The sequence below is a fragment of the Miscanthus floridulus genome, chromosome 3 (assembly GCF_019320115.1).
Source record: "Miscanthus floridulus cultivar M001 chromosome 3, ASM1932011v1, whole genome shotgun sequence".
Classification (NCBI taxonomy): Eukaryota; Viridiplantae; Streptophyta; class Magnoliopsida; order Poales; family Poaceae; genus Miscanthus; species Miscanthus floridulus.
In genome coordinates, this window is record NC_089582.1 from 17,536,232 (window position 1) to 17,551,240 (window position 15,009).

Sequence of the window (15,009 nt, forward strand, 5' to 3'; positions counted from 1 at the left end):
TCTTTTTATTTCAAAGTCATTTTCAAATCTTTTCAAAAGGGATTTTGAAATCCTTTTAAATTTGAACAAAAATCACTCACCACAAATTAACACATGCAGCAGCATGGATGCACAAACATGTATCTAGCCTTAAAGTGAAATTTATTTTCATAAATATTATTATTTTTCCTACGTTCACATGCTCACAAAATATATAAATAAATCATTTTAGGCTATTTTGAAAACATAAAATTTTTAGGGTGTTACAATTCTACCCCCTTAAGATGAATCTTGTCCTCGAGATTCGGGATAAGATAATCAAGGAGGTAGACACTCTGCCATAGGATCTTCCTCACTTTCTTTGGTGGTTCCCTCATCTTGATAAGGATTCCACTTTACTTCGCATACCCATTAACTTTACTCCAAAGTAACTTGCTCCGTGATATTAATGGATACTCCGAACAACTCTCTACGCTTCCCATAAAGATCACCTTGACATGGTTGTGTGAACCCAATTGTATGACAAACTCTGGTCTCCACTGTTTCTAAAATGCTGCGCAGAAACTTTGTGCATGCTCTGTTATATGGCTTTTAAATCCATACTACCAAATCTCCTGCTAGATATATACACATCTAAAATGGCCCTCATTATTCTCTTCGTCCAAAATAGATCCTGCCATCAACTTCAAAATGTTAGTGACCATGTTTCGGTTAGTTTACTCAATTCCTGGAACGTACTTCCTTAGTCCTTGGTTTTGTCCGAACCTTCTTATCATCACTCTCATTTGCTAAGGGTACTGGCAATGACTTTTGCTTCTCCTAATGCTAGCTCACTTCCAAACCACAACCATCTGGTTAACTGAACCCAACACTAATGTCACAAGCTTGAACCAACTTATGGAGAATGTCCTTTAGATTCTCATGATCCAAGTATGTCACTCTTACAATCTATGTAAATGCCACACTTACATCCTTGAATGAATTCACATCATATGTCGCGTAGTTCAACCTACATCCCTTTTGCTGACTTCATGCATAAACCTTTAGAACACATCCATAACCTCTCATTTCAGAGAAACTCCGAGTCACTTCTACCTACTTGGGTGGGTCTGACTCAACACATCTCTCTTGGGTTCTACTCTTGGTAATACCATCATTAGACATTTCATAACCAAAAAGAGACTCCATTCAAGCTAAACTCACTCACTTAAGTTACCATAAAACCAATTGTAGATGTGTGATGTCTCTATTTGTTATCATCAATACCAACTTGTCTTGAGTGAAAGTGCTTGAACACCCAAGTGATGATAACTCAAAACAAAACCCATTCTTGATGACCACCTGAGCTCCTTGTAGATGTTCCATCAAGTCACTGATCCAAACAAAGGACTCTCGCACATGGATAGGCCTCCCAACCATAGAGACAACTGCTCATTCCAACTAAAATCTTTGAACGCATAAAATGTTCGTTGCAACTTCTTCATCGTGGCTACCCCCTTAAGAAAAGGTCAACTAGGGGCACCAAAGGATAGCTTGCTTCTTCTCCTATCCAATATATTCCAAATAAACTTATGTGCAAAAACAATCTGATTTCTCCCGCGAGTAGAAAAATAGCAGCATAGTAAAACTGCTATAACTCTTGTTCTACAAATCCAATAATATTGTACTTTACACCGTTGGAAAGCTCATGAAATTATATACAACTTTTATTTAGACCATGTTCTCTGATTCTGACGCTAAGTTAATCAAAAACTGACCACAACAGAATCTGGTTTCAGATCCCAGACAGAACAGAAACTTCAGCTTGCAACAGTTATAACTTTTAATCCAGAACTCATAATGAGGTGATTCTTGCGGCGTTGGAAAGATACAGAGGTCTATTTATTCCCACAAAAATTTCATATCCATTGCTAGAACAGGTAAAGAGTTATGACCTGAACACCACTGACTGCTCCAGAAAACAGCAAACTTCGAGAAGAGATAAACCAACCCAAACTTTTTATTTATTAACTTAAAACTGAATATTCTTAACTAAGGGATCTGTAGACAAGCCTACAATATCCCAGCACTCATTACAAAGAAGCAAATCACTCATAATCATAATAAGAACTCAACTAAGCACACAAGGTTCACACCACACTTAAAGACTTGACTAGACTCAACTTGCGCTTCTAGCGTCTTATTACAAAAGGGACTCCAAAACTATGGTCGAAGCGGGCTGCGAAGCAAATCATATATCCTTGGTTCTCCAAGTCTTTCCCTGAGGTCATCACTCTCCTTTTGCAACCTCTTGAGATCTCTTCCTTGCTGGCGCACCGTATCTTCCAAATTTTGGCTCTTTTTCTTCAGGCTCGGGTGTAGGAGATGGCATTGGTGATGGTGGTTCGACAGGGTAGACCACTTGCTTGTCTTGATACACACTCAGCTCTTCATCTTGCTCCATAGGCTCGTACACGTAACGGGATGGATGGCAGCCTCCAACGGACATGCGAACTCTCTTGGGTGCACGAGACATCTATAGAATTTAGACTTTAGTTAGAAAGAAGCAATATTTTGTAATAGAATGTGAGAGAAGAGCATCAAAGTTTAGCAAATAACAAGATCAAGACGGAAAGCAAGAAGTAGGTGAAGCAAAGAACACTAAAACGACCATTCTAACTAGGCTTGCGTCCTATAGTCAGCATTGCTCTGATACCACTTGTAACACCCAATTTTAAGGACAAAACCTGATACACACCATATGTGAGTCTTTAGAAACAAGTCTCACATATAGCTACAAATGAGGGATGATATCAAATAACAATGCTTAATAACATAATGTACATAGTATAAAAGATATAACCTTAGGAACAATCAATGGATAAACAACTCCGATCTCCGGGTGTAGACTCCACTCCACTGGATCCAAACTGACTGGTTGATCACAAGCCTAACTCCTTTGAAAGCTAGCAATCTGAACTTCGTCCTGAGGTGTGGGGGAAATTGCAAGAGTGAGTCCATGTCGAACTCAACAAATATAGCTAGGGGGTTATGAGGCTCAATAAGCTGACACTGGTTTGCTGCGGTTAGCAATTAATTGATCATCCAATTTAGCATTTATTAGCATCAAGGTAGTAGCAAAACCCATTTACACATGATCAATGAACATGAATAATAAATATCTTAAACAATTAACATAAATGATCATCTTAACAAGTAAAAGTCATTATCCCTTAATGTAAGTGTTCCAAGGCCACTCGTATCCGCGAGCACGGCTAGTATACCAGTTTGTTAACTCTGCGTAGAGGTGTACACGTTCACTATGAGTCATGATTTCCAAATGTATGGGTTTGCAAGGTCCAAAACACCAGAAATCATATAAAGCCACCTAAGAGCTCGTCTAACCGGCCAGGACCGCAGGGTCATCAAATATAGGAACCCCCCTTCCAATAATATAAAAGGGCACTTCCATAGCTAGGCTCAATAGGACAGAGGCTGTCCTATACCCAACTCGCAGACCTCTAACCAGCTAGAAAAGGGTTTCTCAAGCAACTAAAGCCAGAGCCGTATAGCCCTCACAGCTGTACGTTAAATCCCGGATAATCAGTTACAAGACAGGTCCTTCTGTTGCTAGAAAGTCATCTTGTTTATGTTTATAGCATATTCATTAATCAAGTTTCAAGATCATGATTGTTGCACTAACAATAGAACTACCAATGCAAACCTCCCAGGGTAACAAGGTAATTGAGTATTCAAAATCTAGGAAATCCTACCATAGGTAGCAAGGAAGACACATGCATATGTATTTTAGTGAGCATCATGAATAGGACAACAAGGAAGGTCCCTAGATATACTTGCCTTGATCAAAGTTCTCCTGAAAGTCTTGCTGGTCGTAGAAGTTCTCTTGATCACCAACGCAAACCTCACTGTCTGAACTCGATCAACATCACCAAGCAGCAACATACAATCATCCGAGCAATCATACACGAGGCAAACAAATAGATTTAATTAGAACAGTACACCATCAGAGACAAATAGTTTTGAAAAGTTTATAAAACTATTCTATACGTTGCTATGATCACACAGACGTGAAGATCACAAAAAACAGAGCTATAACGAGAAAGTTATGGATAAAGCAAGTTTTCCTATTAAAGAAAGAGATTAAATCTAAACTCAAATTTTAAAGTTCAAAAACATGATTACAAATTATATGAATAGATAGATCTCGAAAAGACGAATCTAACGCAAGTTGAACGGGTCAATTTGGAGTTAAAATGAAGAAGTTATGAGCAATTAAAGGCAGTGGCAAAACTGTAATTAGATGGAACTTCAATTTGAATCTGCAAATTGGAAAATACGTTTTCCAGAGACGAAAGCATAAACTAGGGAATACGTTTTGGACTGCGGGTTCAAAAACTGAGAATCCCAAGGGCTCTTTAGCAAAATTGACGCCCGAAGGGGTACGGTGCGTTTTGGACCGTTGGATCCAATCCGGACAGATCAGATTAGATCGGGAGGGAGAGGAGGAACCGGCTCGCCGGGGAAGACGACCAACATGGCGGCGGCCATCGCCGGCGGCGACCGAGCTCGCCGGAGCTCACGGTTTGGGCGAACCAGTGCACCAAATCACACGGGACCGGTACAGATCGAAAGAGAATCACGAGGCGAACTCACCTAGGGCAACGTCTCGGGTTGAGGCGAACCGAGGATGGCGTGCAGCTCGTGGAGGCGGACAGCGCAAATCTGCAAAGTTCGACAGCGATGAGCAAGCGATACTGAGCGAGAAAAAGATGAAGAACAGACGCAGAAGCTTCGCGAGATCGTTGCGAAACTCGGCGGCTTGCTTACGACGGCGATTCGACCGGTGGAACGACGAATCGACCTAGGCAGTGGCTTTAGGGTTCGGCGACGGCGCTGCTAGGTCAATTGAAGGCAAGGCTGGCGCGAGAGCTTTCGGTAGAGCGAGCGGAGGCGGTCGCTCTTGCGTTTTATAGGCGTGCAGGCGTGCGACACACGCGAGGACAGTCGGCACGGCGCGGCATGGCGTCGGACTCCCGATCGAGTCTGCATCAAAGTCGAAAGAGAGGAGGACGACGGCACTATAGTGGCGGGGCCCGACCGTCAGTCATAGAAAGGAGGTGGCGTCGCTGCGCGCGCAGGCTGACGCGAGTTGGGCCGTGGCTTTGCCGGCCCAAGAAGAAGGAGCGCGCGGGCTCGGCCAGAGAAAAGGGAGAGACCGAGCGGGCCTTGGTCGCGGGCTTCGGCCGAGTTGGGCCAAAGAAGGAACAGGCCAAACGGGCCAGGAAGGGAGGAAAAAGGCTGGCTGGCCAAAAGAGAGGAAGAGGAGATTTTCTTTTTTTTCTTTTTATTTCAAAGTCATTTTCAAATCTTTTCAAAAGGGATTTTGAAATCCTTTTAAATTTGAACAAAAATCAGTCACCACAAATTAACACATGCAGCAGCATGGATGCACAAACATGTATCTAGCCTTAAAGTGAATTTTATTTTCATAAATATTATTATTTTTCCTACGTTCACATGCTCACAAAATATATAAATAAATCATTTTAGGCTATTTTGAAAACATGAAATTTTTAGGGTGTTACATAGAATGTCATCTATTCACAGGATGTGGAAAGTGAATTTTACATTCTTGAGCTTTGCATAAACGCTATTGTCCTTCTTATTTTCTTTAAAATCCAAATTTTTTCATCGTTTCATCAACTTCAAATACTACTGTCTAGAGACTTACTTTTAACCCGAAAATGGATTTTTACAGGCGGCATCCCTTATGTTCTTTTCTTCCACGACAAAACCTTTTGGGTTATGCCATGTAAACGTTTTTATATAAATCCCCGATGAGAAATGCCGTCTTTATATCCATCTGAAGACTGTATGGGCAGTTGGGCACCCTGCAAATACCTTGCATTGTACAACCAGTTATCCTATTATTTTTGCAATCTTGAAGACCAAAGAGTCCTTTCTTCTGCAGTTCTGAAGAACAAAGAATCTTGTGTGCCGTTATTCTTGCTGTTCTAAAATTTAACTTGTGTACAATATGTTTCGCAAAAAAAAACTTGTGTACAATATACATGCATTGGGAAGAAATATATAGTTGAATGTGCTAAGTATTGCACACAATTTAATGTTGACTTATTTCCCGTTATGTATGCCAATAAAAATAAATGATAACTATGTCACGGTTCCATTTTTTGGCATGGGTTCCCCCTTCAAGAACTGTTGGAACAATATGAGTGCTTGACGCGGGTGGTGGAGGGGAACCTCGTGACCTGCGCCGTGGACGGTCACCAAAGTCAGGCCCTCATACACTTGGCTCCATCCACCAACCTATTTAAAATCAAAATCACAAATGATTATTAGCACAGATTATTAACAGCTGTCGACTTGTAGGATGTGTGAATACCAGAGTAATTTGCATATCGACGTGAAATGTGACTAGAAATTAACTAGAATTCAGAGATGTATGTCCATCGGTCATGAGGTTCATATGATCGAGGAAGGCCGGTTGAGTAGAATGAATAATGAAGCTGACCTGTTTCTTATCATACCACGGATACCAGCTGGTGATAGTTGGGAGGCCAAGAGCATCAATGGAGTATCTTGTTGATGTTAAGGGGATTACGGCGTCCGTGTCTCCACTGCGAAATAAACGAGAGATCAAAGATGACTGACTTTGAACATTCAGTACTCCTACAGTTGTTGTGCCAAATAAGGCCGTCCACAATGCGGGAGTGAGGCCAGAAAATTTGTGGGCCTAGCTACAGCAAATTGAGCACCAGCCAAGTAAAGCTGCAATGAGTAAGGTAGGTGGAACCAATGCTACGTATTTAAGTGGGACCCACAGCTTCAATAAAATATCATCGTCTTCCCCACCATCCGTTTCAGTCGCGCTTTAGAAATTTCCCCAGTCCTCCCATTCCTCCTGAAGTGGATGAACTTCTACAGTTTATTTATATTTTTTTAAGAAGTTGGAACCGGCGCAAGAACTTTCACCGCTCTCTCTTTTCCTGGCGTCGCTCAGAGTTGGCAGCACCTCTCATAGTGTTAGGAGCGGTGCTCTACTTTTCTCTGTCCTTTCTAGGCAGCACTTAAGCAACACATTGTGGAGGGCCTAATGCAGGCTTCCCTGTCACGTCTTTGTGTGACTTCCTGGTCCAAAATATATCCTAAATAGTTGTGCGTGTGTGGTCTATTCCATCCCTACTACTGGACTAGAGGCTATCCATGTCCAAGCACAGGAAATTGTGTTGAGTAGTAGTAGTAGTAGTTGAATTCAAATGCAGTTGTGTTTCATTTTCCAACTTACTGTTGTTGCAATTATTCTTCTTGATGACAGGGCAACCGTGACTTTCAATCAAATTTCTATATAGTTGGCGATCGAAATTTTGGCACACATGATGAAAACAAGTTGGCAAACGCCACATAATTGCGACAAAATTGAAGCTGGAGCAAGAGACAACTTTCATGTGAACGACTATTTGGGGCCTTCTGCTATTCATTCATCCATGAAAACGACAGGTTCACAGCGGAATATTATGCACCTGACGCAATGCACGACCTTCTAGTTCTATGCATGCAATCAAATACACTGGGCGCCAATGCAATAATTTGATTGAAAATTATTCAATTCGGATTGAAATAGAGAAAACCACGTGTATTCTAAGTTGCTACTTTGCCTATCAAACAGCCTCCCAATCCTCCCCATGCATAAGAGCACACCGTTTGCTCCAACAGCTGTCTAGGCCAAATAATCGGTAGCTCTCCTGGTGCCCATTTTTTGTTTCAAAAAAGAAAAGAAAAATGCTAGCTGCAACGAACTGATCTGAAGACCCATATCCTTAGGCCAGCTGCGATAAGCTCTTTGTAGATAGGAAGCATGTGATAGAAATTATAGAACCTCTAGGTGCAGATCAGTGGGTAAATGCATAACTTAGATAGGGAAACTTGCTTGGTGTACCACATGTCGAGCGCAGTCGCAGCCATGGCACCGCCGACGAGGGAGCAGCCCGTGGAGACGCAATGCAGGCGCGATGCAACGGTCCGGTGGTGGCACTTCCCGCCGCTTCAACACTCCCTTGATCGGTAGGGTGAGCGCAGTAAGTGGGGATCATGACGGTTGTAGTGAACCTCATATTTGCGCCCTGGCCCTCACCTCCCTCTATATAGTGCTGCGCGACGGGGGCCCACCAACCTTGGTTTGGTTGGATGCCCCTGATCAGGGCACTGGATCAAGGCCCGACTCGACCGTTGGGCCGAGTTGGATGAGATCAACACTAACAATCTCTGCCTTAATCTCACCTCATATTTAAACTCAACTTTCTTTATCTTTTTCTCATTCCATCACAGAACAGGGTATAGAGCGCGCTTTATCGTCACAGTCAGTTACCATTAGATTTAACAACTATAATGCACCTCTCTGTTTTGAAACATATACTCAACTAGGCCCCTTAGTATCCAGAAATCATAGGCTTTTCCATAAACCAATGTCGACTGTGTGTTCTCTGAACGCACTGGGTGGTTAACCTTTGGTAAGCGGATCCGCAAGTACTTACTCGGTACTTATGTGCTCAATGCTTTCAAAATGATTCTGGATTTTTTTATCCTTTACAACATATAACTTAGTGTCAATGTGTTTGGCAGCACACTTGACCTATTGTCTTAGAGTTAACTTACTTTAAATGATTATTGATGTTGTCTACCATTGTTAGATCCGGGTACAAATTCCCTTAACCTCCTTTTGCCTGTTCCTTAAGCCTCATGTCAAGCTATACTATGGTATGCATCACTAATGACACCACAACTGTTTTTTGGAGTTTTTCCATAATAATACTCCAACTACGAGTGTTAGCAACTACTGTGGATTTCACTACATATCTCGCCATGACTTAACATTTGTACCCATAACTATTTGAGAGTACTTGTTCTTTCTTACTCAGTATGGGGCCTATGATACTTTGCAAAATTGCAAGACATTCTCAACTTAATTCCAGTGATCTATATTTGAACTGGACTTCTGCCAAAATATCTCGGATACATAAACAACGTCAGGGTAAGTTCTTACTTGTACTTGTACACACATCAAGCTTCCAACAGCTGAAGCATATGGAACCATATTCTTTTGATCGATCTCATATCGGCTCCTGGAACACTTAAAGTTCCCAAAACTATTACCCTTTACTATAGGAGCAGGCACAGGTTTACTCGCATGCATACTTTACTTCTTTAGAATCTTTTCTAAGTATGCCTTTGCAATAGTCCTAATACCCAATTTCCTTCTATCTCGGTGAATTTTGATTCTTCGAACCAATGACGCTTCACCAAGATCATTCATATTGAGATTTGAGGACAAAACTTCTTCTTCTTCAATGACAGATTAACTCACTACTAATGAGTAGAATGTCATCTATTCACAGGATGTGGAAAGTGAATTTTTCATTCTTGAGCTTTGCATAAACGCTATTGTCCTTCTTATTTTTATTAAAACCCAAACTTTCTTATCGTTTCATCAACTTCAAATACTACTGTCTAGAGACTTACTTTTAACCCATCAATGGATTTCTACAGGCGACATCCCTTATGTTCTTTTCTTCCACGACAAAACCTTTTGGGTTATGTCATGTAAATGTTTTCATATAAATCCCCGATGAGGAATGTTATCTTTACATCCATCTGAAGATTGTATGGGCAGTTGGGCACCCTGCAAATACCTTGCACTGTACAACCAGTTATCCTATTATTTTTGCAATCTTGAAGACCAAAGAGTCCTCTCTTCTGCAGTTCTGAAGAACAAAGAATCTTGTGTGCCGTTATTCTTGCTGTTCTAAATTTTTAACTTGTGTACAATATGTTTCGCAAAAAAAACTTGTGTACAATATATATGCATTGGGAAGAAATAAATACTTGAATGTGCTAAGTATTGCACACAATTTAATGTTGACTTATTTCCCGTTATGTATGCCAATAAAAATAAATGATAACTATACCACGGTTCCATTTTTTGGCATGGGTTCCCCCTTCAAGAACTGTTGGAACAATATGAGTGCTTGCCGCGGGCGGTGGAGGGGAACCTCGTGACCTGCGCCACGGACGGTCACCAAGGTCAGGCCCTCATACACTTGGCTCCATCCACCAACCTATTTAAAATCAAAATCGCAAATGATAATTAGCCCAGATTATTAACAGCTGTCGACTTGTAGGATGTGTGAATACCAGAGTAATTTGCATATTGACGTGAAATGTGACTAGAAATTAACTAGAATTTAGAGATGTATGTCCATCCGTCATGAGGTTCAGATGATCGAGGAAGGCCGGTTGAGTAGAATGAATAATGAAGCTGACCTGTTTCTTATCATACCACGGATACCAGCTGGTGATAGTTGGGAGGCCAAGAGCATCAATGGAGTATCTTGTTGATGTTAAGGGGATTACGGCGTCCGTGTCTCCACTGCGAAATAAACGAGAGATCAAAGATGACTGACTTTGAACATTCAGTACTCCTACAGTTGTTGTGCCAAATAATGCAGGCTTCCCTGTCACGTCTTTGTGTGACTTCCTGGCCCAAAATATATCCTAAATAGTTGTGCGTGTGTGGTCTATTCCATCCCTACTACTGGACTAGAGGCTATCCATGTCCAAGCACAGGAAATTGTGTTGAGTAGGAGTAGTAGTAGTTGAATTCAAATGCAGTTGTGTTTCATTTTCCAACTTACTGTTGTTGCAATTATTCTTCTTGATGACAGGGCAACCGTGACTTTCAATCAAATTTCTATATAGTTGGCGATCGAAATTTTGGCACACATGATGAAAACAAGTTGGCAAACGCCACATAATTGCGACAAAATTGAAGCTGGAGCAAGAGACAACTTTCATGTGAACGACTATTTGGGGCCTTCTGCTATTCATTCATCCATGAAAACGACAGGTTCACAGCGGAATATTATGCACCTGACGCAATGCACGACCTTCTAGTTCTATGCATGCAATCAAATACACTGGGCGCCAATGCAATAATTTGATTGAAAATTATTCAATTCGGATTGGAATAGGGAACGTGTATTCTAAATTTCTACTTTGCCTATCAAACAGCCTCCAATCCTCCCCATGCATAAGAGCACACCGTTTGCTGCAACAGCTGTCTAGGCAAATAATCGGTGGCTCTCCTGGTGCCCATTTTTTGTTTCAAAAAAGGAAAGAAAAACGCTAGCTGCAACGAACTCACCTGAAGACCCATATCCTTAGGCCAGCTGCGATAAGCTCTTTGTAGATAGGAAGCACGGACGTCGGCGAATCTCCCCAGTTGGTGAAGATTAAAACACTGAAGAAGTTCATGGAGCAGGATTCAAAATGAAGCTGCAGCATTCAAAATGATGCCGAAACACATTGCCACACATGCACGCCACGCACCAACCTGCAGGTCGCCCATGGATAGTTTATTCCGGTGAGGTTGGCGTGGAGAGCCCGCTGCACCTCCGGCCGGTTGTAGTAAACCGTGGAGTGGCTCTCGGTGCACGGGTCATACGATCCCCCCGCCATCACGTGGTGGTAGTGGCGGCGGCCTATCAACGACGACGGCTTCCATGATCTCTTGGTCGACGACGTCTGGCCGCAGAGGGGCGTGTAGATGCTGTACCTGTCGATGTTCCCCTGCTCCGCCACGGCCACGTCCGTCGCCGCACTGCACGCCGGCGACGGGTGGCTGATGGACTCGTTGAGGCCGCCGCAGGAGGCCTTGAGCAGCTGGTACGTGCCGTCGGAGATCAGCCCGTGGTTCCACCACGACTCGAACATGCCGGCGTAGTCCGTGTGGTCGTTGATCACCGGGTTGCCGACCATGAAGCCTTTGAAGTTTATGATGGGTCTCGCGACGCCTGCGTTGTTCCGGTAGACGAGCTGCGACAGCTGCGTGACGTAGTGCCCTGCGTGTGTGCCGATTTTACTCAGTTTTATATATATATATATTTATTTATATTATCATGTCATCAGTTACTATTGCAGTAGAAAAATAAAGCGCGTGTTTATTATAGTAAGTATCACTTAACCTCCGTAGCTCTCTCCGGCAATGTAGAAATCGCGGTACTTGTACTGCGGGAACCTCTGGAACCATTTCACCAGGAAAGTGTATGAATCGTGGGCTGTTTTGTTGTCGCCGCTGGTGTAAAGCTCGGAGCTGGTGTTGGTGTAGGAGAATCCCACGCCGGCTGGTGAGTCTAGGAACAAGATGTTCGCCGCTGCAGCAACACGGTATATACACGCACAAAACTCAATCTCGATAATCAGCGTATAATTAACAAGCTACGTACGGACGGCAACAACGGTGCGCACCAGTGTTCCACCGGTTGTCGTTGAGGAATAGCGTCGCGCCGTCAGGCCGGATGCGGAACGCGCCGAGCTCCTGGGACGCGCCGTACCCCACCGCCGAGCACCCGGGCCCGCCATCCAGCCACAGCAGCAGCGGCGCCGGCTGCGCCTCCGGCGGCACCTCCTGGAGCCAGTAGAACAGCGCCCGCCCGCCGGGGCCCTCGTCCACCGCCACGTACCCCGAGTACATCGGGAAGTCCACGGGCGGCTGTCCCGGCAGCCGCCCGATGCGGTCTCCGGCGGCAGTTCCGGCGGCGGCTCGCCATGCCAATGCAAGCAGCAACGACACGGGAAGAAGAAGCACTACTGGAGGGAGACCGCCGGTCATCGTGCTCAGCTTGTGCACGTACAATTGTTGGATGATGATTACAGAGACAATGTATAGATTCCAATTTGTGGGATAGTACTTGTTTATTATATATATACAAGGCAAAGGGAGCAAGTAATTATTGGATGATGACGACAATGCATACATTCCAATTTGTGGGATAGTAATTGTTGGATGCAAGGTTTTTTTTTATCGGCCGAAATTCACCGAAATTTTTGAAATTTCCTTTCTATCCACAGGGTCCGATAAAATTTGGCATCGGCCAAAATTTTTCCTTCTTTCCTGCTTCCACACAGACAACATAAATTCAGCCGTGCAACAATCCCACACTATAATGTTTTATTCTTGTTTTTATCTGTGAACAAGTGATGTTTAATAGCTTAGGAATAGTTTCAAGTTAAATTCTACAAATTTTTTTCAAAACAATTTGAATTTTTTTTTGAATTTGGTCCGATATTTCTGATATATCTTGCTTATTCTATTTATTCATGACCTCCGATAAATTTTTATTTCCGATAATGAAAACCTTTGTTGGATGATGACGACGGGGCGATGCTGAAACTTGAAGGCAACAAGGCAAAGGGAGCAGACCACTTGGAGGCCGGAAGCAAGGCGGGTCCAGTGGGAGAAGAGAGGCCCAATAGAGTGAAGAAGCCCAATCCAAGATTCATTGGGCCCAGCTGGACGAATGCGTAGGAGACGGGGAAAGGCTGCGTGCTCGCTAATCTTGTATCCTACTCCAATATCTGTGAATTCGTTCTAAACTCTAGCTAATACAGAACCCCCGAAGTACAATCCCAAGTAGCCAATGTGGTTTGTCACAATTTGGTATTCGGAGGTGTAGATCCTCGGCCCAGACTCCATCGATTCCGGCGAGTTCTTCTCGTCGGCGAGCAATCAAAGTCTGACGGAGCCACCGGATTATGTTCTTCGACCTTGGTATCAAACAAGAGAACAGAAGAAGTTGCAGGCGATGGAGGAGCAGACTGCATTCCTGAAGGGATGCAAGCGCAAAGGCGCCGATGGACCATCAACTCGAGACTCTCAAGAAGACATTGGATGCAGGCTCGGATGGACCATGTAGCTCTTCCAACTCCTTAGTGAACTTGGAGACTTGTGGAAGAAAGTTCATTAATTAGATGTTTTAGTAAAGAACAAATGTGGACAGTCTAGACATTAGAACCTTGGATAAATGTGGCCAGTCTAGACTTTAGAGACATAGAGGCTAAATTGACAATTGGATCAGCTCTAACCAGATTCATGCAAAAAAAAAATTGTTCCAGCTAAGTGCCTAAGTTGTTGCTCGTTCATAAACCATAAAAGACCGGATTCTAATTCATTCAACTAGCATAACATGGCAAAACGTTAAGTCTTTGTAGACTCAATTTCTCAGATGTATAATGCTCCAGGTACAAAGGATTACAAAGCTACAGAACAGAGTTTACTGAGCATAGTAGTATTGATCTGTATGTGTCGGAAGTATTTACTCTGGCAATACGGATCAACGCATCTGCGCACAGGAAATCAGAATGGATAGCACACGAGACATAGGGTTTATACTAGTTCAGGTACGTGGTGCCCTATGTCTAGCTTGAAGTAGATTTCTTTGTTCGTGTGCTCAGATGATAGTAGCTATGCCTAGTATGGACAATGTAGAATTCCCATCGGGGGGTCTCTACCTCTCCTTATATAGGCCGGAGGTAGGGTTACAAGAGATCCGATCGATTAATATATAGATGTGTTTCCTTGTTAGTTACATGAAAAGTACAAGAGATCATTCTACCATATCCCGTAAAGTTCAGAATGCAGGTTGCCCATGCAAGGCGACTTGCTTGTCACATCTATTGGTGCGTCTGGCGTACATGGGCCTCATACTCGACGTCTTCAGCCCGTGTCGATACTTCTGGGCTGGAATACAGGCGGTGAGGTATCCCGTTATCATATCTTCTACAGTATGGTAGACCTGAACTCTACTAATTGCTAACCTCCACTTTGGAATGAATTTCTTGTTCGGGTTTAAAGTAATTTGAATGCAAACGTAGGGGCTATTTTGGTTATCTTTCATCAGCATGTTCGGCAGCCTGTATTCGGCTTATAAGCCTTGGCTTATCAACCAACGAACAATATTTTTCTCTCGCACTAAACCCGCCAGCAGTACTTTCACCCATGGCTTATAAGCCAATCCAGCCGAAACGAACATGCTGCATAATGACAAATGTGTCAATCAAGTATATTATTTTAAATTGTCTTTCATAATGATAGATATGTGGATAATTTAGATACAAAGTTAGAGGTTATTTTAATTATCTTTCATAATTGAAAAGGTGTGTAAATTAGATGCAAAT

The 15,009-nt window shown here is 43.0% G+C and overlaps 1 protein-coding gene across 3 annotated transcripts; it reads right to left on the reverse strand.

Moving 5' to 3' along the window:
- Positions 1 to 6,003: 6,003 nt before the first annotated feature.
- On the reverse strand, positions 6,004 to 12,715 carry LOC136541416 (serine carboxypeptidase 2-like). Of its 3 annotated transcripts, XM_066533261.1 has the most exons (9): positions 12,301 to 12,715; positions 12,018 to 12,206; positions 11,387 to 11,894; positions 11,198 to 11,293; positions 10,318 to 10,423; positions 9,963 to 10,112; positions 7,937 to 8,053; positions 6,512 to 6,617; positions 6,004 to 6,306 (listed from the first exon to the last, which is right to left on the reverse strand). In XM_066533261.1, exons 1-8 carry the CDS (start codon positions 12,662 to 12,664, stop codon positions 6,567 to 6,569), a joined length of 1,581 nt encoding a protein of 526 aa, XP_066389358.1. In that variant the 5' UTR covers positions 12,665 to 12,715; the 3' UTR covers positions 6,004 to 6,306; positions 6,512 to 6,566. The 3 variants fall into 3 exon arrangements, with proteins under 3 accessions (XP_066389358.1, XP_066389360.1, XP_066389359.1); XM_066533263.1 differs by lacking the exon at positions 7,937 to 8,053 and having other exon boundaries at positions 6,006 to 6,306; XM_066533262.1 differs by lacking the exons at positions 6,004 to 6,306; positions 6,512 to 6,617; positions 7,937 to 8,053 and adding an exon at positions 8,637 to 9,758.
- Between the last annotated feature and the right edge of the window lie 2,294 nt (positions 12,716 to 15,009).

Bases quoted from the DNA above. Each gene is read 5' to 3' on its own strand.
- LOC136541416 (XM_066533261.1), bottom strand. From the start codon at position 12,664: ATGACCGGCGGTCTCCCTCCAGTAGTGCTTCTTCTTCCCGTGTCGTTG. The intron at 10,424-11,197 runs GTGAGTTCGTTG...TTTATTTCGCAG, and splicing joins CTAAGGATATGGGTCTTCAG to TGGAGACACGGACGCCGTAA. The intron at 10,113-10,317 runs GTCAGCTTCATT...GATTTTAAATAG, and splicing joins CGTGGTATGATAAGAAACAG to GTTGGTGGATGGAGCCAAGT.